Here is a 24,379-nt window from a genome sequence, read left to right on the forward strand (position 1 = left end):
TTGTTCCAAAAAATGACATCATACCACAGCTCATACAACCTTGCCATATGTGAGAAGGTGTGCACTGATGTGTGACAATGGTTGTATAATTAATTTCACATTAGCACCAGCATACCATTTGCATTGGGGCTACGTAGTTCTCTCAAAGTTTTCACACACAAGTTGGAGCTCACTCAGAGGCAGAGGTGATTATCAGGGTGCCACAGCCACACACCACACATATTTATCACTTTAAGGAGATAATTGGGTGTGAAAACCTTGGAGACAGGGGATAACAAATGAACCACCAGAACAAAATTACTTTCATAGCTTGTTTTGTAACCTTTGCAGGCAACAAATAAATTTAACGAGTTGCCAATGAAGTGATGGATTTTGTAACATCAATGAGTGCTGATAGTTAAGATGTTTGTATGTTACATGTCGGGACATTGTTTCTAGAAATCATGATATGGTAATATACCCGGAAAGGTACAGAATTATGGAGGCTATTTTATTGGACTGAGTTATATTGCATGTGTGATCATGTTACTGTGTTTATGCCTCTCTCTCTCTCTCTCTCTCTCTCTCTCTCTCTCTATATATATATATATATATATATATATATATATATATATTGTGTAAGGCATTATCCAAAAGTGGAGTCAGATAGCAGTGCAGTTACTGAAGTCCTCTTTCCAAATATATTAGCTGCAGCTATGTGGAACATATCTGATCGTATTAAAAACCTTTCTGTTTGCTCCACTTGTGAGCCACTCTACCACTAACATACACATCATACCTACACAGTACAGTGGTGGCTGTTTGCTGTACTTAATTTGCCTGTTTGGATGCTGTGTGACAGATACAGAGAATTTCCTGATATGAGGGAAAACAACAGCAAAGTATACTTAATGTGAAGTGTTTTAAGTGATAAATCTCTTCTGTAGTGAAGTGCTGCACAGCAGTAGCTTGAGGCTCACTGGAACCTGCCACTGCGCTGCAGCTAAACTAAAGGGTTAGTATTTAGTTTAATCTTGTGTACAAAGCTTAAAGATGGCACCCGACCAAAGCAGACTCAAAGACCATTTCTTATTTCTGCTGCTTTGCCACAGGGATTTGTAAGCTCATAAGGATGAAGAAAACATGCTTAAATTCTTCAGGAGAGTGCTTTTCGAGACCTGTAATCATTTCAACCTACTTTGAATAATAACACTTGTCAACCAGCCAATGTCCAGTTCATACCCAACTTTTAACCTGATGTCTTTGCATGTGGAAGGATTACAAGTCTTTCACTGCTGAATGGATCAGTGAATATATAACACCACCAACTGTGCGACAAACATGCAGAGACATTTTCCCTTTACTTCAACCACACAAACTGAAGAGAGAAGGATAAACTTTACATATTACAAAATTAAAAGTACACAATACCTCTGATGTTCTCAAACTTGGTGTCAGATCCATGTTAAGTTTATCCTAGGCATTTCAATAAATGGCCTCAAAGATCTTGTATCAGTGTAACACCCCGGCCCATCAGTGATGCTAATGTGTACGTCAAAGTATAGAAAAAAGACCTGATGAGAAAAATGTTGAGTCCAGGTGTGTCTGAGTGAAGCTCTTGTCCTCTGCAACTCAGGAAACAACACAAAACTTACTCAAAGTTTTACCCTCCTTCACTTCCTGCCAGTGGAGATACCGCCTGGAACATGTTCAGTGATACCCACAACAAGAGAAACGCCACAGAATTCAACAGCGTGCAAAGTGAAGCCTTGCTAAGTAGTTTGTTGACTGCAATACCATTAAGAGATACGAGATGAATAGACACAATCACTCCATTCCAACCTTGTGTCTTTGTCTGAGGAATGTTTACCATAATCCACCCAAAAAACCCTCCACAGTCTTGGAACAGTACTTAAGAGAATTTGCAGTGTACGTGTTGCATTAAGAGGGACACGGTGAAATTGAAAAGTAGCTACTGTCTCTCTGGCAATTTCTCTTTGCTATGTGGACATGTTAATGTGCATAATTAACTAATCAGCTTATGCCAGCTGGAACACTTGGCAGCGCAGGCTGACAGCTTCAGCTCCTCTCTTGAAAACATCTTGAAAGATTCTGGTTCTCCCTGTGTAATTTTATCTACTGCCAGGCCAGAATAACTTTAGCTTGGACAGTCCCCAAACATGCCCAGTTCTTGGTGTTTGTGTTTGGATTTGACAGTGTTTTGGTGCCACAAAATTTGCATTCTTAAGTATTAAGTCTGCTGAGAACGACGTATGTTCTGAACTTGTTAATCAAATTATTACATTCAAATGATCCATTGCATGTTTGAGATGTGCATTTCTATCTTTGACATGACCGCTAATTGGCTCAGTGTGTCAGTTCAATCCCTTTTTCAAATGATGATAAATAATGTACTGTCAATGTCTTGTTAATTTGAATCTGAGAACTATTTCTTCCGTTCTCTGCACCTAACCCGTCTTTAGTATTCGGAGCGGACGGCAGCCACTGTGCAGCACTCAGGGACTAACTCCAGTTCTAAGCCAGTGCCTTTGTCAAGTCGCTAACATACATGTTTTTGATGGTGGAGGAAACATGGAGAGAGCACTAACACAGAGTCCCCAGCTGGGATTCGAACCCAGGACCAGTGAAAACATATTAACAGCTTGGATGTCTTGTTTATTGTTCAAATGCTGGAATTGTGATATGATAAATAAGCACTGGGAGTAAAGTGACAGCTCATGACTCCACTGTTTTCCTTTGAAATGGGATCTTGTCCGGTGCTATGCATCAAGAATTCCAGTCTGACATTCGGTTTCTGGAAAGAGATTCCCGCTGCTTCCACTGCGCACCACAGCATTTGTCATGATTAATAGGAATACTTAATTTGCCATTAGGCCTGATTAATTCCATTAATCCGTGAGGTTTGAAGTCATTCCGTAATGTCACCGAGAATCAATTATTTGCCATGGTGACCAGCATAAAGCAGACACTGACTGAGTTTAACGAATGCATATGAGATGATCGCTTAATGTAAAAAAATGGGTCAGTTCAACCGCTGTATCAGTATAAATGTGAAAGAGCACTGTATAGTATATAACTCTTAATGTCTACTTTCCAAAAGCTAGACATTGTATATGCCTGTGTGCGCAGAAATGGTCCTTGGCAGTGGAAGCCATTGATTTTCTCACTGCGTCTGTATAGCATCTCCCCCTTACTGCCTGCACAGCATGTAATATGAGACCACAAGTTTTCCTTTACCCACAGCAATCAATTTTGCTTAGCCGGGCTCTCTGGTCTGGATGGGGCCTGCCTAAGTACCTGCCTCCTCTGCCACACAGCCCCGCGTACCCTCACCCTCAGCCAGAAGCTTTCAGCGTAATAAAAAACAGATCTGACTCAAGACACGACCAATCTAATAACGGCCAGACAAGTCGGTGTGACTACAGAGCGCTAACTGTGTCACTGCTAGGGAGGTGGTATGCATGGAGCGACTGCAGCAGAAAGGCCAAGATATCAAAGAAATCCCTCTGATCTTCAATTCCCTGAGAAGATGATCCACATCACAATTTCTTCTATGCTATCAGTTTTACAGCCTGAAGTATGTGGTTTCTCACTCTAAAAGCAAAGAGCATTTACTGCCTTTAATCTTAACAGAACAAAAAAATAAAATAAATAAAAAATCCAATATGTCAGGGTATATGTGAGGGCACACTGGGCATGACTGAATCTGATTGATACCAGGCCTCCGTCAGGCTCACATACTGTCGAGCAGAGAGACTGGGGTGTAAACGTTCACTTAGAAACGTGCCTTGTCCCTTTCAGGAGACATTTTCAGCCATCAGTTACTGTAATGAAAACAAATGGTTCGGCTGTTTTCACAGAGATAGAAAGCCTGGGCTGCTGCCAAAGATAACAAGGCTAAACTCTTCCAACACAGCCAGTGGGGGTGTTGGATTCAAAAAGACTGGCGTGAAAAATAAAGTACAGAAATGACTACCTATTACTGTTTCCAAGAATAATACTGAGACCTAGCTAAGAGAGGCAGGATTTCAGGATATAATTTTCTTCACAAGCAACAGTGTACACATCGCTGAAGTCTTTCCCTATGAAATATAATTGAATCCATTGGCATGCATTACCATGTACACACCATCAATTACTATGCTGGGGAGGTGCGAGCTAATCCTTCAGCAGAGTGAAAACCAGCTATCTGTAAGAACCTGCTCGTCTGTTGTTCATTTCCCTGATAATACTGTATCGATCTGATCTCTACAGTAGCTCCAGCAGATAGCAGATTTAGCTCGGACAGCGTCCCACCTGTAGCCACTGCGACTGGTCGCTGTGTCCAGCTGTCCACGCGTTGACCTTGCCCTGTTTGTCCAAACGGGCCTTTCCGGGCTCCCAGGTGAACATGTCCATGTTGAGAGTCCTGAAGATGCTGGAGGCCGTGACCTGGTAGTCCTGGACGTGGCCCGACTTCATCCCGAGCGGTTCAGAGCAGCCTGGCAACAGCAAAAACAAACAGTTGTCCGAACCTTTCTGACCGTCCAGTCCGCTCCCCCTAAAAGGAGCCTCTTTTCAGCTAGCATGTAAAAAAGATGCAGCATGAAACAACTGTGCAGGAGACACACCGCACTCACCTGTCAGCTCACAGCCGAGCAGCTCCATGCGTAGGGTACAGTGCCTCCTGCAGACTTGGGGGTAGATGCGCACGTACTGGGCTTCAATGGGAGGGGTGAAGGAGTTGGCTGATGGAGCGTTGTTATCGACGTTTCCTCTGAAAATCTGTTTCAGGGGATGAAATAATAGCAGACGGGGGGGGGGGCGGCAGATCAGTTTTGCTGTAATGTGGCAGTCTATCTGCCGCTGTCTCTAGTGTCTACTCCACACTCAACAAATTGCTGTCATTCAAGGTCAATGAGCTAGAATTACAGGGAAAAATAGACAATTTCTCGCGCCATTTGAGCTCGTAATTCATAAGAACAGTGGTGTGTTTTAAATTAGTGCGCCAATTATATCGCTATACCTTCTGGAGTGTTTTATCCAAATGACCTGAGATGGTCTGACAGAAACTCTCTGGTTTGAGTGACTGATGTAGTGGATCTGTGAGGTGAGGAGGGGACAGGAAATAGGAGCTGTCACCGGGGGGGGGCAACGGGTCAATTTGGAAAAAAAAAAATCCCCAACTTATATTAGGTCGGGGGGGGGGGGGGAGTGTAACTGCTGCAAAGACACTGACAGGCATTTATCCCAGCCTGCTCATATCACCTCCATCTCTAAAAATACTCTACGTGAATTTACGCCCAATCATGCTCATTCGTTTCTTCTGTGTGCCCAATTCTGACTGACAACTGTTCAAAAGGAAATAAAATACAGCCAACAGACAAAACTGACATCACGGAATATTCAACTCCCCGCTCATTGTTCCGTGTGATAAATTTGAGAAGAAGTTGGGAGGTTTGGGGTCATTCGGAGCTCGGCCAAATGGAGGACAGCCGTGGTTTGCTGTCAGGAATGATAGAACGCTGTGTGGCCTATTTGGTGGCTGTTCATCCCCAAATAGTATAAAAATTCAATCTAGAAGTCATAAAAGTGGAGGGGGGTAAGGGGCAGCAAGATGGGCCCGGTGTGTGCGAGCTAATTAAAAAGCCATCTCATCATGTCCTCCACCCTGCCCTTGACTGAGTGCACCGTCTCTAGTCGCTGCGTGTGCACGTGTGTGAGTGCGGGCATGTGTGCAGCTTTGTGTGTGTGTTACTGAGTGAGAGACGGCATCGGGTGTGTTTGTGTGCACACGTGTGTGTCTCACCATGTCCTCGTCTTTGCCCTTGACTTTGTACGTTCTCCAGGTCTTCCCGTCATCACTGTAGGCTACTTTGTAAGACTTGACGTACTCTGGGCTGCCGATTCGCTTTGCACCCTGGGTAATTAGGCCCGTGACCCTCATTCTCCTCTGCAGATTTATCTGTGGAGTCGCAAAAAAGGGCAAAATCCAAAAATTACAGCTTCACTTTCAGTTTGACGACGTGCGTCCGTGTCTGTGTGCGCTCGAGCACTGTGCGCATGCAAGTCATGGGAATCAATTCGCTCCCTTGTATCTTTTCTGTCAGGGCCATCCATCTTATTCAGAAAGTCTGTGATCAAATGGAACATTTAATCAATCCTCACGCTCCAGATCCAGTCTGTCAGCCCTGTGCAGACTGTCAATATGGTGCCAATGTAAAGTGGCTTGGAGGGCCAAGAGGAAAATAGAAAGCTAAGAAAGAGGAAAGTGATGAATGTTTCCATAGATCGTGCACAGCGGGCACAAAGCAGGATCATTATCATCTAAATGCGATGGACGTGTCACGCACCAGTCTAAGGTACGCTTTGGCCACCTTGATGGACTGCATTTCAGCAAAATGACACCTCTTCCACATATTACCAACAGATTGACAGCAGCATGTTTAGCACAGTTGGGATGTAATTTTGTTTATGTCACTGCATGCTGATAGTGCTGCATTTATAGCTGTCGGGTTTAAGTGCACATATACAGCTTTCATGTTACATGTTTGCTTTTATTTCTTTACTTTATATCTTGGAACTGAGCAGCCTTCACACCGTATGGCCAAAACTGAAGCTAATGACACATCACTAATGGATGCTGCGTCATGGCTCCTAAAGGATCCTTCCTTAAAGGGCCAGCATCTCTCAAAGACAGGCTATTTGTCTTGTAAAACATGGCCATGAATGTCAAAGCTTAAAGAACAATATTTTGAAGCATGTATACGAAACATCTGAAACAAAACATCTGAAACAAACCTCAGCTCTCATGCCTTTGCACATTGAACATAGCCTGCCTCCAATTACACAGTGTCAGCGAGCCCTGGAGACCGATGAGTGAGGTTACACATGTCATACCCATGTTTTTCTACTGTCTTAAACCCATCAGTTGTGGTTGGCTTCAAAAGTGGCTCACTCGCCCTGTAATTCTGGTGAAAATGTCTCCAGAGTTATTTTGTTTTTCATCGTAACGGCTGATGAGAGCTGATGACAGCTCACTTCACGGAGAAGCCTGTGGTGGCTATGGAGCGGTGCTGAGATGGCTTGCACACACGCACACACACACGCACACACACGCACACACAGGCACACAGCCTAATTTTTACAGTGAATATTAATATTGATGAAAAAAGAAGTAGGACAGGACAACACAAGGCAATTTCATCATTATAACACTGTAGCTCTTGTGAGAGACTGTGACAAACAAGATAAGGTAAATAAACGGTGACGACAATTATTCATTAATCATTCTGGCACTACACTCGCACCAACTTGCCTCATATTCAGGAAAAAAACAGAAACTTTGGCTCATCCAGCTCACCCTCTGACAAAATATAAAAACACAGCTGTCCAGGCTTTGATAGCTGCAGAACAGAAGGGCAGCAATAATACGGTTTTGAGTGAGTGCTAATTAAAGGACCACATGCATACATGGCTAAAAAAGAAATGCAGAGGAAAACACAATTAGATACACTAATACAATTTTTTCTTTTACTGACATTTGTTTTTTTTAGCATAAAATATGGGGAAGAAAAGAAAATGAGTAACAATGCTCGCAATCAGTATCCAAAGAGTGAATGCCTCGTCTCTACCGTGAGTCCTTCGTCCCATGAACACGGACTGTCAATAGTACAGTATGAAGGCACATGAGAACCAACACTCGAAGGGCTGTGACGGAGTGGGTGGCTTCCAACGTGCTGCAACCAATTTGTTCTCTGCTGTAAGGCCGGCTAATGGCGCTCGCTTTTTGATCAGCGTCAAGTGGACAGGTCGTACCAAATGAGCGTGACAGGTGAATGAAGCACAGATCAGACATATCAGAGGGTTCGGCCACCAGAGAAGATTCCTAGAACATATGAAAAGTAGTACCAGCAGCCTTTGAAGCTTCGTGAGTGTCATATACACTCAATGTGTAAAATGGTTGCGTTATAGTGCTCGCAGTGTGCTGGACCAGACGTCCTCAAAGCGTCTGCTGCCAGGGGTCTATGGAAGGCTGTGAGTCTGGAAACCAGGCCTCTTGTGCCCCTCGTGCTGTATAAAGTTTTTGAAGTGGGTGCAGCCTTTGAGCTGATCCTACCAGAACAGCTCAAGGTCAAATTTCTTCTGGCCATTTGATTTTTAAGCTTGTGCATTCTGGACAACAAAATCCATAACTTAATGTGATATCGCATACAAACAAGACTACATTTCAGTTTAAGTTTGCGAATCAGTTTCTATTTAGGAACCATTTTTAAGCTGATCCACACGAAATGGAAGTCTAACCTCACCGACAAAGGGACCACATTCAGGACTGTATTCTGGGGGCTTGAGCTCATTTTCCGGTGCAGGGATGTTAGCATTACTATGCAAGGCAATTTACAAGTAAAATATTTGAGCGCAAAGGCTCAAACAGAAAGTTATACTCTCCTTCTCGGTTAATGAAAAAACTCTAAGCTGTGGCTCCTGAGGACATTAGAGATTAGAGTATTGGCTCTTCCGGATCCGGCACACAAAAAAAGAACTGTTTATGTTCGCCAACCTTGTCTGAACTGTCAAAAGCTAATGGAGAAATGTCTAAAAATTCTATTGCAGCGTGGAATTCCTTTCTAATTTCCATTTGTAGAGACAAGACTCAATTACACATATTTCTCAACATATTTAAACCAACATATCAAGTTAATTATACATAAGGACCCATCTTGTAGCCTCAGAGCTGCAGTGACCCACTCTCTCTCATTTGCAGCATTTGGTCGCTCTCCTCCGTTTTCTCCATAGAGAAAGATACTTCTCGCACTAATTAGGAGCCCTGTCACTAAAAGGCCACTGCCGGGCTAATTGGGGTGATCATTCACATTTTTAATGACCACTCAGAAACATACGTCTGTCAGCTCAGCGCTAATAATGGTGCATTTATTTGTTTGAGTGAGGCATCAGTGGAAAGGTCTCCATTAGCAGACCTTTGTCTGCAGACTTATGAGTGTCAGTTCGAAGGAAACGTCTCAGCGTGAGAGACAGTCGACCTAAAATGCTTAAACTGGAAGAAAGGGGAAAGTATAACATTGAGAACTATTGTACAAACTGCCACACTTCCTGAATGCACTGAGCAACTCAACCCGACACAATCGATCTACCATGATTCAGACACTTTGTTCCAAAATATTGTTCAGACTGTCTACCACTATGAGTACTGTGATGTGTAGAATAAAAATGCATTAACTTTTTCTATTGGCAAAAAAAAAGGTCACAGAATTATGTGTGCTTGGTTATGTTTGAGTTTGCTTGAGAGACTTTGTGCAAAAGAGCGCTACAAGGCTAGAAGACAAAGCAAATGAACTCTTACCCTTTCACCAATTCACCCTTTCTTTTTCCCGAAACACGCAGCATCTTGTTTATGAAGTGCTCTGGGTGAAATGCATGAGCCTCCACAGAAAAGAACTAATCCATCAAATCATTTCTCCTCTCCAACTTTATTTGCGCCACAAAGAAAATACCACTTGTTTGCATGGTGTGATAGAACTGGGTTTCTCTGAAAAACAACTAACAAAAGAAAACATGAGTGCTGTGAGAAAATGTTCAGCAGGAAACCAGCGGCAACATCCTGGATGATGTCCTGCAGCTGTAATTCACACGCTACATTCAGGAAACGCTGCTTTGAAGCAGTCCTGATTTAAGAAATCACTTTGAGTCATGGTCCTACACTGACCATTAACACATCTTTGATTTCTCATTGGCCCTTTCATATCACACGTAGGCTATTAGTCGCAATGAATGACATGTTTATTATGCTGCTAATGAGGCAGACCTTCAGTTACCGTGACCAAACACACCAGCTGGATCAAGATGCACAGACAATTGCAGTTTTAACATTGTTTATGTTTATGCTTTTATGTTTTCATTTAGATTTAGTGGCTAGAACCATAAGAAATACAGCTGAAATGATTAGTCGATCAACTGTCAGGACACTAACTGACTATTTTAACTATTTTAACAACCATTTCAGTCATTTATTCAAGTAAAAATGCCAACAAAGGTCGGACTCCAGATGTCAGTATTTGCTACCTTCTTCCTACGATATATAAGAGTTAACTGACTATTTTGGGGATTCTGGATTGTTTGAATTGGTCATCTTAGGTTCTGGGGAATTACAGCCATCATGCTTCACAACTTCCTGACATCTTATAGACAGCACAGTTATTGATTAAGGGAGAAAACCATCAATAGTATAGTCAATAATGTTTGCAGCTCTTAAACTTAAATTCTTTATCTCAAATGCTTGTTTTGTTGTAGTGCTGCTGTGAAGAACTAGTTAACGATGCCATATTAGAGCCGAACCTGAAAGTCCTCCACCGAACAATGAAGAACAACATAAGATCATATTTTCACACTTTCCATTATATTCTCTCCAGAGCTCATTAAGCCTTATTTAAATGGCCGAAAACACTTTTATTTATAGCTACAGCCTTTGGGTGAAAATGGCACCGACTTCGCTGTGGCTGACTTCCGTCCTTCATGTTGCCAAGACCGCTAACTATTACCACATATAATCATACCAGCAGGCCAGACCTCACACACATGCAGAGGTCAGGAGCACATAAAGGGAAAAAACATCCTCTGTTGATTACACACCGAGATGGAAACTGCTGAGGGAATTGCAGCAGCATTGTCTCAATTAAAGCGCCCTGTGTCCTTGAAGCTACCAAAAAGACCCTGCGGCACTGTGGTTGGAAAAGAGCATGTGAGCACACACACACACATTCAGACAGCCTTATCTCTCTCACTGGACTCCATAACACACCTGTGCAGACATTAGGTCCATATTCAAATTACATCAAGTTTTTTCCTTCGTTTTGGACGATGTACGTGTTTGCTGTGAACGGAAATCAAACCCTAACCACAGTCACACATCAGAGAAAGTCAGTCGGAGATTCCTGTGACTCAACCAATAACCCTCAAAGAGCTGAGTGTAAAATGAATCCAGGCTGTGTCACAACCTCACAGTAACAGTCAGTGACACGCAGTCATGTGACTGTGATTGGTCACAGCAATGCAAACATTTAAATCATCCGAACCAGCATGAACAAAAAGCTGAGATTTAAAACATCACTGAGACGCTGAGGCAGGGCCGCTGAAGGCAGGACCATCATCGAGGAGGTGATCACACCCGTTAGACTGCTTTAACAGGCTGGTGACTTCCTCATAGCTGACATCTGTCTATAGCTCTAAACTGCTAAAGGTGCTGCATTAAGTGTGTGGAGTTAACTGTGGAGCTGAAAGTCGCAACATTGTTGCATTTATCACTTGTTGCCATAGCAACAGTAAACATTCACGTAAGGACTAATGAGCTGTAAACAGAGATGCAGAATCAAGCTATATTATAAATACAAATGAGATACGTTGTATTTTAGCATGCGTATGCACTGCGTATAGCGTCACTGCGTACATTTGGTCCTGTGTTTGGTCCGGTGAGCTTTCACACTGCATACGAACCGAACCAGGCTTCACTTGCAAGCAAACCACGACCCACGTTTTCAGGCGGACCAGAGTTCGCTCGTTTGGTCCGCACCAGAGTTCGGATGAGCTTTCACACCTGCCCAAATGAAGCGGACTATCTGAGGAAACGAACTCTGGTCCGTTTAAAGCGGAACAAACAGCTCTGGTGTGAAAGCGGCCTAAGATTTTTTTTTCTTTTGACCGCACTCTATGAATCAGTGCTTTATTACTGAAGTCACGCTCTGTGATCATAAAATAAACTGTGATGGAAAGACATTTGTCAGGGGCAGATCTCAAGCCACATAACCGACTCGAGAGTTGAATGTTTTAATAACTGCTATAAGATTACACTGGGATGAAAAGGGGAACGCTCCCCAGACACGCACAGAATTAGACTCTAAGCAAGTTTGATAGATACATACCGGCACATGCCAGCAAAAGCGAACGCGCTGTGGGAGATCTGCATGTGAACGTCACATCATTAAGTGCGTTTCTTTCATTAAGCAAAGTGTAGACCTTAAGGAAGCGATCTGGATTGTGTCATTCCTCCAACACAGCTGGCCACAGCTATATTTTGCTGATATTGGTCAGACTGGCAGCATATTTCCCTTGAGTGTTCAATGCAATTTTATGTGTGAGCTACTAGTGGCGAGGCCGTGGAAAACCGATGTTCTCACTCAACATAGATGTGTGAACAATAGCGAACTCTCTCTCTCTCTCTCACACACACACACACACACACACACACACACACACACACACACCATTCACAATCACACGAACCGACATAAACACAAACAAACACATATAGAGTGAATGCTTCGTCTGCAGTTCTTTGATGTATTATTCAAGGTACAGTATGCCGCTCTATGTTTGATTCATCTGTTGAGGTTTATGGGGAAGACGCTGACTCGGGCTGACATCCAAAGAATCATGGTGCACCGGAGAAAACCTTACAAATAGCCAGACAAATCTGATCCCCCATCCTGATAGGGTTGTCATCTGTCGGTATAACCTGCTTCACCTGACAGACATGCAAACAGTCACACCACATCACTCTGCGTTACAGGAGCACAGCAGCGACTCCTTAGCATAATCCCTAAACACTGACATGACTGTACACCTCACTGTACTCACGTCCCAATTATCCAGGCCCTCTGTAGAAACACACAATGCCTCCAGCATCCCGCGCAACATCCCACGTGGCATCATTAAAGTCAAACAAACCGGCTGAATGTTTTATGTGCCGCTCTCCTCAGCCTCTCCATGTGCCAGGCTCCTTTCCTCTCACTCATGTTGGCTGTTTCTTTTGACTCTCTCTTTCCTTTTTTTTTTTTTTTTTTTTTTTTTACAAATCCATTTTTGCCCTCTCTTGCTATTCTATTGTTGTTAGGTACAGCTTCACTTTCTCCATCATGCTGTCACGCCGTAGTATGTTTTTCTATTATACTTTGTTCACGGTTCACCGACTGTGTTTCATGTATCTGACAACAGCCAGCTTCAAAGGTGGCTGTCAGCATTTCTGTCATGGCAGAAGCGAATCAAGAATAAGAGACACGAAAAGAAGCTGAAAAACAATTATTTAGCTAATAGCTAATGAATTCACTTGCTAAATGATGAATCAATTTTACTCTTTAGCCCATCCATCTACCTTTCTATCTGCACTCTGTGGGATGAGTGTCATCGAAACTGGACCAATTCTTCAGACCGGAGTTGAGAGGGGGTTTTATATATCATAGCCGCACATCATCTGACAGCTGTTTTATATGCCACAGCTGGTTCAGCACAGGGTCAGGATGTATGACTATTTGTTCAACATAAATCCAGACAATCAGTTCCACGTAGGTCTTGTGTTCATACACTGAAGCCGTACCATTTTAGGTGAGCCGCAGCTTCCTTATGCAATGAAACCCCCAGCATATAGGGTTGAAATCGTGTGGTCGCATACATTGGGAATAATCTCTCTGCATTAAAACAAGTCCAAATATGATATCCAGCAATAATTCAGAACCGCCGGGTGGTCTATTTCACGGTTAACTCATCTTTCTGTCTATCTTTGACAACAAGCAATGACTAATGGCACAGCGTGAAGGTTGACGTTAACAAAGTGTAAGTAAGAGCAGACTTGTGTGTATCAGTGCTTTGCTGTGGTAAATATCTGATTTCATTTCACCATTCATATGGCTGTTTTATACGAAGGCCCCTGGGTGGTCAGGGAAGGACAGAGAGGCACTGAACTGTATATGCTGAATTCAATCTTTTTTGTGGATAACAGAAAAATTACTGTTAATATTACTGCTGACTTTTATGTAAAACGATACAGCAAATTTCTCTTGACAACACAGATCAGAATTTCCATAACGCATAACAAAGCATCAGCAGAATAATTACAATATTGTGCTCTGTAGTACCTGTACTGCTAAACGCACTTTATGACACAAAGTACAGCAAGTGCCAATGCAGTCACATCTGTGAGCATGCCGCAACTAAATGTCAAAACAAGAGATGGCACAGTCGGGTAACAGTTAGTGAATCATCATCACAGAGCGAGATGCAACAGCCACTAGCTGACAACCGTTATGCCCTTTCACATGCATCCAGCTTAGACTCGTTATTGCTCTTTATTACCAGTAAGTGAGCCATCAAATGTACAGTATCGGTGATTAACTCGAAAGTTTGAGCATTTTTACATTCAACAATTCATACTAAACATCAAATATAAAGTGATGTTTTACAGTAGGAAATACAAGTACGTTACGTAGTGAGATAACCTGATGTATAAAGCACTTTCATAGCCAGAGATACAAGGTGCTGTACAATGCAAATACTGAGGGGAAAAAACGAAAATAATACATATATATAAAAAAAAAAAAACAATAAAAACATAAAACTGCACAGCAGTCAAACACTACGCTTAGAGGCCAGCACCTGTCAGAAAAGGCCAAGGTAAGAAGACCTCAGTGGTCTCGCCATGGCCATGGGACACAATAAGTCAGAAATAAGTTAAGTTAAGTTAAGTTAAGTTGGATGAAGCTATCTGACATCCAGTCCTTCATAGCTGTTACATACTGTGCTTCAAATGAAAACCAGACTGGAGTAAATCAAAGATTCTGTTGCTGTTCAGGACCTGTGCAACTATTTACATACTACTTTTTCCAAGTCCTTGGAGCTCATATAAGTGAGCTTGGATATAGGTCTATAGTTACTGTGAGGCAATAGGGGAGTCAGTGTTGGGCGTTTGAAGAGTGGCTGAATTACCGCATTTTTAAAATCATCAGGTACGCAGCCAGTGCTATGAGAGCTATTCACAACGGAGAGCAGTACGGTCCTAAGGAGCTAAAAATCATTTTAAAAGAGAGGTTGGAACAATGTCAAGGTGGCTTGAGGACGGGTGCATTTTGGAGACAGTGGCTGTGAGTTCATCCAGGGAGGTTTGTCGTGTTTTAATGGGTTGTGTTTTAAGCATTAAAGAGTATCGAAAATAACACACTGGTGGTCAGACATGAACAATCCAAGTGTTTACACAATGCATGGAGCATTAAGTTGCATTAAAAAGAGATGAAAAACTCAGGAGCAGATTTATCTTATACGTCATCACCGTGTACATTGAATTCACAGTAAAATGAAGCAGAAAACGACATAACAAACAAACATGAGAACAAAATGCACGTATTGTGCCCGTGTCTTGATTCCTGTGTGCCTGGTCCTGGCCCGGCTCTGTGTGTCTCCTGTCCTGTGACTGTGCCTTACCTGGATCCATGGCCATCTGTCATTTTCGGCAGCAGTCCAGGCATTGACCAGGCCCTTCTTGTTGAGGCGTGCAAAGTACGGGTACCACTTCTGCAAGCCGAAGAGGGCACGGTGGGTGGAAGAGGCTGTTATCTGCTGGTTGGAGATTATGCCGCCCTCCATGCCCAGTGGTCCAGAGCATTCTGAGGGAAGAGAGACAGAAAGAGACTTTGTGTAATTTCAGCACTCAAGAATATGTGAAACTCAGTCTATGGGATGCATATAGATTTTTAAAAATACCACAAACATTCAGCATTCAGTAATGTCAGTGATTATGTCACATCTTGTTTCAGTTGTATCCACATCACAGTCACTATCTTTGTTTGTCTCAGTTTCAGAGACTGAGATAAACTCTTTACTCCCTACTCGTGCAGCATCAGTATCAGTCATTAAAACTCCCATTTTGCCTCAATCTCTGCTGTTTTTGTGATGCCCTCCTACTGAGACCTGGTCTTTGTGGCCATCATAGATTTGTCCACTCTGACGCCTGCCTCTGGACAATAAATGTCGCTCTGATTCATCAAAAGAAAGTCCCTAATGGCAATATCCCTTTGAATCCCAGCAGTCAATGACAGGACGCCTCTCGCCTTCATGCTGTTCACATCTGAGGAACGCTTGCTCCTTCATCTCTTCCATCAGTAACCGAGGCCTCAGGCTTCCACCCGAGGAGCTGCGGCCACTTCTGGACAGCATCATCCCCAAAGTCAACAAGCTGTCCTACAGCTTTGAACACCCTGCAGGCTCCAGTACTAATATCAGGGAGCCGTGACAGCAATATTTTCAGACAAAAGCACTGTCCTTTCTTTTTTAAGCAGCTTGTTTTCCCCCTTAATCCTAATTGGCATGTCCAGACACATCAAGAGCATTTTAGTAGACACACCTGTGGTGACAGGGATTCTGGCGATGTTTATCCAAGAGAGAATTTACTGCTCAGCAAAACAAGTGCTTCTTTGTGTTTCCATTAAATAAAACTACTGGGAAATCAAATAATCATAGAAAACACACGAGAAGCGAAACACAATGAAGAAACAGATGGAAAGGGGGCACGCATCCATATGGTACGCCGGATTCCTATAAAGCATGCGGCAATGTACAATTTTATTGCATACAACTGAAAGTTTTAAAAAGTTGCCACTGATCCCAAAATGAGGTTTTCTTAATTGTTCATTCACACGCAAAACATCTGGCTTTTCTATCAAAACACATTACGGTTTGTGAGATTCCACCAGCTCAGGACGGATTGAATTAGGATGGTTTGCCTCTAACTATAAGACCTCTCATCCTTTGGAAAGGCACCACAATCGAGGACTCAGGTGTGCCGAGAAAACAGCCTAAACAGCTGAACTGGGTTTGAATTGTAGATCCAAACAGCTGTGGCGTAGTGCCATCAAAAGTGAATCAGATGTGTTTCCAGGTCTTCAGAATCCTTCAGCCTAAACGCACTGTGGTGGAGAGTTGTGTTGTCTCTCCACTGGATATCATTCACAGTTGTAATATGGAACTTAATCACTTAGAAATAGGTTAGAAATTGGTTTCCTGCAAAGTGTAATTTGAAGGAGAACAAAACAGCTGAGAGGTGACGCAAAGTCACTTTGAATTCTGCTCACCGGGCTCGATGCATCGACCCCAGCGTCGCTGCTCCTCGAGCCCACGGCCTCAAACCTCAACAGCATCACAGCTGAACTGAAAATGTGCTGCATGAGTTGTGACAGATGCTTAAATTTTAATTAACCTTTAAGTCAGATCTTTAAGTTGACACGAACACGAGGATTTCCAGCAAAGTCTTTTTTTACTTTTGAAATATCTTTTACTAAATGAACACAGTTTGCATTTCTATAGATGCTGTGTAGTTCTGCACCCTCTCTCAGATTTTACTCTAAGAAAAAGTCGAGTATGATCCAAAAAAAGATTAACACCCACTGCAAAATATGCTCAGAGAACCAAGTCTAAATAATATTACAAGGAGAGTATTGACGTAATGGCATTGCAGTGTGTGCTACACACAGAAAGCACCTGAATTTGCCGTTTGGGGCTTTTAATCCTCTATCAGATCTGAAAGTCATGAGGTTGGATGTAATCCTCAAGTGTGCAGCTAAATGGGATTTATTTCCCAATAACTTTTTAGTGTGTAACAGCAGTAAACAAATAGACATGACAGTCTGAGGTATTTTTCACTTTTATTGTCTTCCTCAAATTCATTTTCTGAATGGAACGATGGTTTGGTCCAACAAAGGAGAAAAGATAACTCCTGCATCTAGTTAGTGATGGATATGATGTGGGCGGGATTCCTCCCACTCTGTTCTTGGTGTTTATTTCTAATGACAACAGGGATGAAAAGGATTAGAGCAATAAAGAGAGGACACACATCATTTATTCTGCTTCTTTTGGCGAACAATGCCGGACCTGATTAAAATGCACATAACTCATTTGATTTCTCCTGTTAGCGTGTCTCTGGTCACAGATGATTAAATGTGTGCACTTAAGAGCCTGAAAACCACAAGTGTTGGAAAAGCTGCGGGAACCTGGAAGCATCCCAAAAGAGTGAGGACATATCTTACGCGTTCAGCTCAGCCAGAGGCGCTGCTCGTCGGCTGAGCTGCGAGTGTCCGTGTAAACCAGCCTTCAGGGGAAGCCTGGAGCGATGGTCACCGCAGGGCTGTGATGCCATCCCCACCATTTAAGCTGAACACCTCAGCATTTCAGCACTGACACGCACACAGACGAGACACACACACACCAGGAGACGATGACACTGGCAGCGCCGAGAGCGTCGGAGGAGAATGGAAGAGCGAAAACGGCCCTGGCTCAACTTATCCAGCTGCTAAAACAGTGGGGTTCTAGGCAACAGGGAGCTGTGGAGACAGTGAGTAATGTCTGAGGACGGTCCAGGGGGATCGACTGGAGGCTGGATGTGAGCAAAGACGATATCTGTGTGTGTGTGTGTGTGTGCTGCCAGAGATGTGTTTATATATTCCACTATGGTAAATTACTCCTGCTTCACTAGTTCTTTCTTGTGTGTGACTCATCGCCTCCAGACTGATGAGAGGATGGTGTAGGTGGATGCGGTAGCCTGCCGCTGAAGCCAAGAGAAGCTTCTGATTTCTCGATATCTGATGGATGAACTTCATTTGGTCCTTTTAACAAGCCTGAGAAAGGACAAACAGCTTCCATTTTCAGACTCGCTCATCCTGTTCAAACCCACGGGGGGTCCCTCCTTGTCAGATTGTGGGCTGCGACTTTCCAAAATGATCATTGTGTTGCATCTACAGTCACATTTGCATTTCAGCATTCTCTGCCTAATTTGGGGACAATGGATATCTGTATAATTTAGTATCTTTCTCTCTTTAACACACAGTGAAAAATGTGCCTTTCTGCCTCAACAAAGGAGGTTCATATGTCCGAAAGATATCTCATAATCCAAACTGTATGAACAGGAAAACAAACAAACACGCTGGTCCATTGATTAGAATATGTTCCTCTCTTTCTAGCATTTTTAGCCATAACTATGAAAATAACCGAGCAGCATGCATGTATTTAAACAGCTGAAGGTATGTTTGCAGGCTCAGCGACAATTCCACTCAAATCTTCAGGTGCTGCAGAAAGATGAACAAGTGGCGCTTTAAAAATGCACGAAGCATTGAATGTTATCTCTTTCTGAGGATAACGGTCTACAGACATGCTAATGGTTCTGCAAAGCTGTGGGAAAGCTCTCTCTCTCTCTCTTCCTCTCTCTCTATCTCTTCCTCTCTCTCCCTCTCTCTAGTTTGTTCCTCCTCCTCTCTTCTCACCCGGGCTCCTCTGTGCTGGATCATCGGCCGTCCTGGGACCTCCTTCTGGCTGATCCAGATGCTTGGATCTGGATGACTGTCCCCCGGGAGAGTCAGCCTCTGCTCATCTCTCCCTAGTTTGCTTGTTATCCTGTCCCTCGCTCCCTCCTTGTGTTTGTTTGTCCCCCTATCTGTGTAAATGCTGCTCGCCTCCTCTGTGTTTGTGTGGCCTGTCCTTTTTCCAGGTCTCCTCAGTGGAGAGGCTGCATGGCTCAGGTCCTATCTGGCTGCACCTGAAGATGCTCATTGTCCTCCCGACGACATACTCTTCACTCATGTTTTAAAATATAAATATGCATGTCGTCATCATAGATCATACTGTGATTTTTGCTGATCTACATTTATCTCTGTTACAGGGATTTACCCCCAACTGAATGGAGGGTCTGAGGGCAGAGGCTGTTATATGTTGTACATATCGTAAAGCTCCTTGAGGGAACCTGTGATTCGTGATAGTGGGCTATAATTAAAATTGACTTGACTACTTGTGCACAGTATTGCTTCAAGCTAAATCTAATATCAGCATGTTGACATGCTGAAATAACAATGCTAGTATGCTGATGTTAAACATGTGTAATGTTTACTGTGTTCATCATCTTGGTTTAGAGTATTAGCACGTTAACATTTGGTATTTAGCACGAAACACAAAGTGCTGCTCACATAAGCAATTATGTCTGTGTAAAATTTTACAGTAGTTCATGTTGTACATGTTGAGATTGTTCACACCGTATGTGAAAACTTGAGACGTCATTAGGATTCGTCCTCTGGGAACTGTGAATGTACGTACATCATTTTCTGTAAATCCATGAAAAAGCTGTTGAGAGATGTCAGTAAACAGCAGTTTGAAGGATGTTAGGTTGAGGTGATATCCCCTGACCAAATGTAAATAAATGTCAATTAACACTATGAAACATTCATCACAAATCCCAACTTGTTAGGGACCTCATGGGTTTACACACATGCTACTCAGGCTCAAGCTTTAAACAGCACCACTCTGACTGAAGACCTGAAAGCAAAATGGAATTTCTGTCCTTCTTCATTACAAACCGATGTTACCCAACCGAGGAGCAATGCTGCATCAACGCAGCATCATGTTTGTTGACAATCCAGACAAATCTTTTTCAGACTTTTTCCAGCATGTCCCCGTTCAGATGTTATCAATCATTACTAACGACAGCAGGAAGCAACTACTAAAAGTGAATCTAAGTTGAGGTTTAGTGAAATAAAGCTCAGCGTGATGGCATCAGCAAACTCTTGTTTCTTCTCTCCACATAAATCACGCTCATTCAACTTAGCTTCACTCCATTTCTTTTCCCCCCCGAGTCATCCACACCCCCCCCTGCAGTGGCTCCATGCCCCCCAAGTTTGTGCAGCTCTCTTGTCAGGCACTCTGTGTGGATGCTGTGGCAAGACACTGTTCCAAAGTCGCGGTCCTTCTCACCTTGCGGCAACGATGGGCCACTCTTAACGAGCTGCCTGCCAGTCGTCCATCAGAGCAGCAGAGCCAGCCAGCCCCCGGGCCTTGGCCTGCTGGCCCCCGAGCATACATCAGTCCTGCGACAGCACACATCACTAACGCCACCACTACCGTGATGTGACAGCTGAATCCATCTCCCACAAGCCCTACCTGCAGCCTAAACAAATTAGAGCCCCGCTGAAATTAATGCCAGCACACCAATACTAATGAGCATGCGGCAGAGAGGGGAAAAGAATAACAAACACAGCAAACAGACGGCGGCCATACAGTCGACGTTCCACAGGTGATAAATGAGACTGGATGAATGAACTTGCATGGATTTTACTGTATGTGGGTGGACGAGTGTGGCAGCATGTGTGCAGTAATGGACATTATTACAGCTTTATGACATCTCCATCGATGCAGTGCTGTTATTCGGGGGTTTGAAAAAACCTGATGATGACGCATTGGTTGATATTGATTTTCTTTACACAGCCCATAAAGTAAATCCACAGTCCTTTTTTAATTTAGCAATTTTGTCCAAGAAATGTACTGGAGTGGACATTTTAGACATTTTTGTTAAAAAATAAACTACTGGTGGAAAAACCAGCGTTAACACTTTAGGTGGTCTGAAGCTTATTGAATAACTAGATCAAACATGAGCAGTCGAGTTGTTTGTTTACAAAGTGTTTGAGCGTTTCATCACTCAGGATCCTTCCTGTCAAGTGATATCGGTGCATTCCTGATTCTACAATGACAATAGCACTGATCATCAAAACTACAAAAGGGCACAAACACAGCTTGTCAACATTATCCATGAGGCAGAACAGGATGATCAATTAATTCTAATAGATGTGAAGTAACCTGACACACCAGTCGTTCTCACACTAGACAGGCCGAGGTCCACCACCACATGAAAAAGGCCATTTTTACCTCACTGAGATTCAAATCAAATATGTTTAATATGCAGTTATGACAAAGCTAAGACTGTTGACGAAGGCTCACGGTGGCTGGTTGTCATTGTAACGTGACACACTTTCCAACTCGTGGGTTCTGCGGTCAGAAATCGTGACCGTCAGAAGAAGTGATGGAAAGATCTGTCACTGTAATTAGAGCTGAAAGAAACGCTGACGCCGGCGGCCGAAGGGACTGAAATCGGAGTAACAGCTGCTCAGCTCGCAGCTTTTCGTGGTGAAGGCGTGGGGAGGCGTTTTTGAGAAGTTTGGGAGCCGCTGGTTAAGAATAAATTCAATGCAAAGAGATTTGAAACAAACAAGACAATAAAACTATTCACACTTTGAATCATCAGCATCATGAACTCTTGGGCTAATTTGCAGTAAACAGCCACAGCTCGGTGTGCTTTATTTGATATGAGGCCACTGGGTGTTATTTGATGTTACAGGGTGCAAGTAAGTTCAAGCTAAACTTGGTGTACTTCAGCTGATTTAGTTTCTGCTCAAGACAGATGGTTATACAATCACCACAGCCTTAAAGTGCTTTTGGAAAACAGAGCCCTGAATAGTCATCAGCTTTCTTCAATATTGGATCTTTAACCCATATTAGAGTCTGAACGCGAATGTCTCTGAACAGCAACTCCCAAATTTCTGTCAGCAGAAAGGCTGAGGCAGCTTGTGCCAAGTGTTATCTCATTATATTTTATGCCTCCCTGTATATTTCACCGGGATTCATGTCGGTAAGTGACAGATATGATTCTTCTTCTCACTTCTCCCTCTCCATTGGATCATGGGAATCAATACTGACGGCGCCGTAATTATTTCAGCAGAATCACTGAACAGACAGGCACCGGCCAAAAGCTCACTGCTGCCTTCACAAAATATTCAAATTTCTGGTGTGGCCACAAAATGTACAGCTGCTTAATCTGCAACAGCCAATGTGTGTGCACGACTTGCCCACACACCCGACGTGGGCTGAAGGAACAAGTCAGAGTGGATGACGAGTCCCTGCAAAAAAGTACATTCCAGCAATTTTACACTTTTCTATGTATGGGATTTTCATGGAGGAGCCTACCGACGGTGCTTCTTATGCTGAGGCTGCGACACATTCAGCAAATAATGCATTTAAATGGCAACATCGAAGATTTTGATTTTAAAGGGGCGTTCAACGACTGTTGTACAATAGGATCAGTTTAATCATCACAAGGAGAGCTCAGCTTGTCCGAAGAAGTTAGAATAATAACTCAAACCACTCAAGTGATGTCACAGTGATGTCATCAGGGTATCTCAGCTTGGGCTCGATGGCTGAAAACCTGTTCACGTGTTAAGTTCCCCAGGCAGGGATGCATTATGGGGAGTGTAGGTTTCAGCATAAGGAGTAAATAGTAAGGACTGAAAATCTGGAGCTGCTTTGATTTGAGTCCAAATTCTCAAACTTTATGCGACTACATTTCCACATGAACCTAATAAAATCCTGCTAGCTGTCATTCATATCATTCATGTTGAGAAATGTGGCTGAGGGAGGTTTGATGGCCTCTGATATCAGAGGAGCAGCTGCGATTTTGTCACTTATTTGTCTGTGTAATGTTTTCTTTAGACATTTTGTAAGAAACTGCCCTGTGAGATAACACACAGCTCAGTCTGAGAGCTTTAGGTCTGAGTATGTCTGGATCGAGTCCAGCACACAGGATTTCAATGAAACAACAGTAACAGTGCTGGGTTTTTGGGGTTGTTAACATCTATACTGGGTCAAAACTGTGGGACTTATTGGCCTTTCCACCCGTTGGGACATGTATAGAAAGTCTCCTGCACACTTCACCCACTGTGGATTTAAACACCATCAAACTGAAGCTGAGTCAGCACTTTCAGCTCACAGCAACTGTCAAAATGAAGTGCAGAAGCAAAACAAAGCAACCTAATTCTTACAGACTGCAACTTTGAAAATAACTGAAGGCGAATTAATGGTTGAATAATGTGCTGGACCAATACTGAATTTATATGGGAAGATGGAAATGAGCATCATTAAACAAATAACGGAGCTTAGCATATGTTCAATCAGCAAGACTGAATCTTTCTCCTGGAGTGTTTCACTTACTATTCCAACCAACCAGTCTGTCTGCGCCTCTTTCCTCCTCTCCATCCTTCACAAATTTCCCTTTGCCTTCTGCTATCCGGTTCATCAAAACAACTACAGTAACTCGCCAAATTTCTATTTCAAAATTTCTAGGCTGCTGCAGAACAACTGTGCTGCACCTACAGTAAGATAGAAAAGCTGATGAATTCATTTGCGAGTCGCAGCACAGGGGCGGCTCGGGGCCCCGGGTCCACTGATACATTAATCCAAATACACTCGCAGGCTGAAAAGGCAAAATCCCCCCAAAAAGCATAATAAACACGAGGACCCTTTGAGCTCTCCGACAAAAATAAAAACACTTTTGATTCGATGGAGCTCTCTCTCTTTCTGCACAGCCACTGGACAAAAAAAAAATTAAATGAAATGAGGGCTCGCAAGCCCAAAGTGGCCGTGACCTCTCAGCACCCAAATGTTTGGATTTTTTTTCTATTGTTATTCTGCTTTAGGACCTATTGTGTTTGCATTTTTTCTTCTTATTCGTGTTTTCTATTAAACTCATAGACAGAGGAATTTGGTTTTTATGATGTTAATGAAATTCATGGGCTGTCCATACGTTTGTACATCCTATGTTGCTCAGATCTCATTTTCATGTTGTTGGTCTGGAACATCAGATGCTTCTGCTTCTTTAGTTGATATGTACTGAACTCAATGGATGGATGTCAGCAAATGCTTTTTTCTAATGATTTTAATTTGGAAAACATGGAAATTAGGCAAAATGTGAAGACTTTAGACA

General features: G+C 43.0%; 1 protein-coding gene across 2 annotated transcripts in view; it reads right to left on the reverse strand.

Annotated features, from left to right (window-relative positions):
- The window catches only part of edil3a (EGF-like repeats and discoidin I-like domains 3a), a 109,412-nt gene that overhangs the window by 25,989 nt on the left and 59,044 nt on the right, over positions 1 to 24,379 (reverse strand). For both annotated transcript variants that reach the window (XM_070964273.1, XM_070964274.1), the window contains exons 5-8: positions 15,241 to 15,422; positions 5,789 to 5,944; positions 4,620 to 4,764; positions 4,297 to 4,481 (exon numbers count right to left, since the gene is read on the reverse strand). In XM_070964273.1, the coding sequence (XP_070820374.1) occupies positions 4,297 to 4,481; positions 4,620 to 4,764; positions 5,789 to 5,944; positions 15,241 to 15,422 (668 nt within the window). The remainder of the gene's footprint in view (positions 1 to 4,296; positions 4,482 to 4,619; positions 4,765 to 5,788; positions 5,945 to 15,240; positions 15,423 to 24,379) is intronic.

Source organism: Chaetodon trifascialis, chromosome 6, assembly GCF_039877785.1.
Source record: "Chaetodon trifascialis isolate fChaTrf1 chromosome 6, fChaTrf1.hap1, whole genome shotgun sequence".
Taxonomy (NCBI): Eukaryota; Metazoa; Chordata; class Actinopteri; order Chaetodontiformes; family Chaetodontidae; genus Chaetodon; species Chaetodon trifascialis.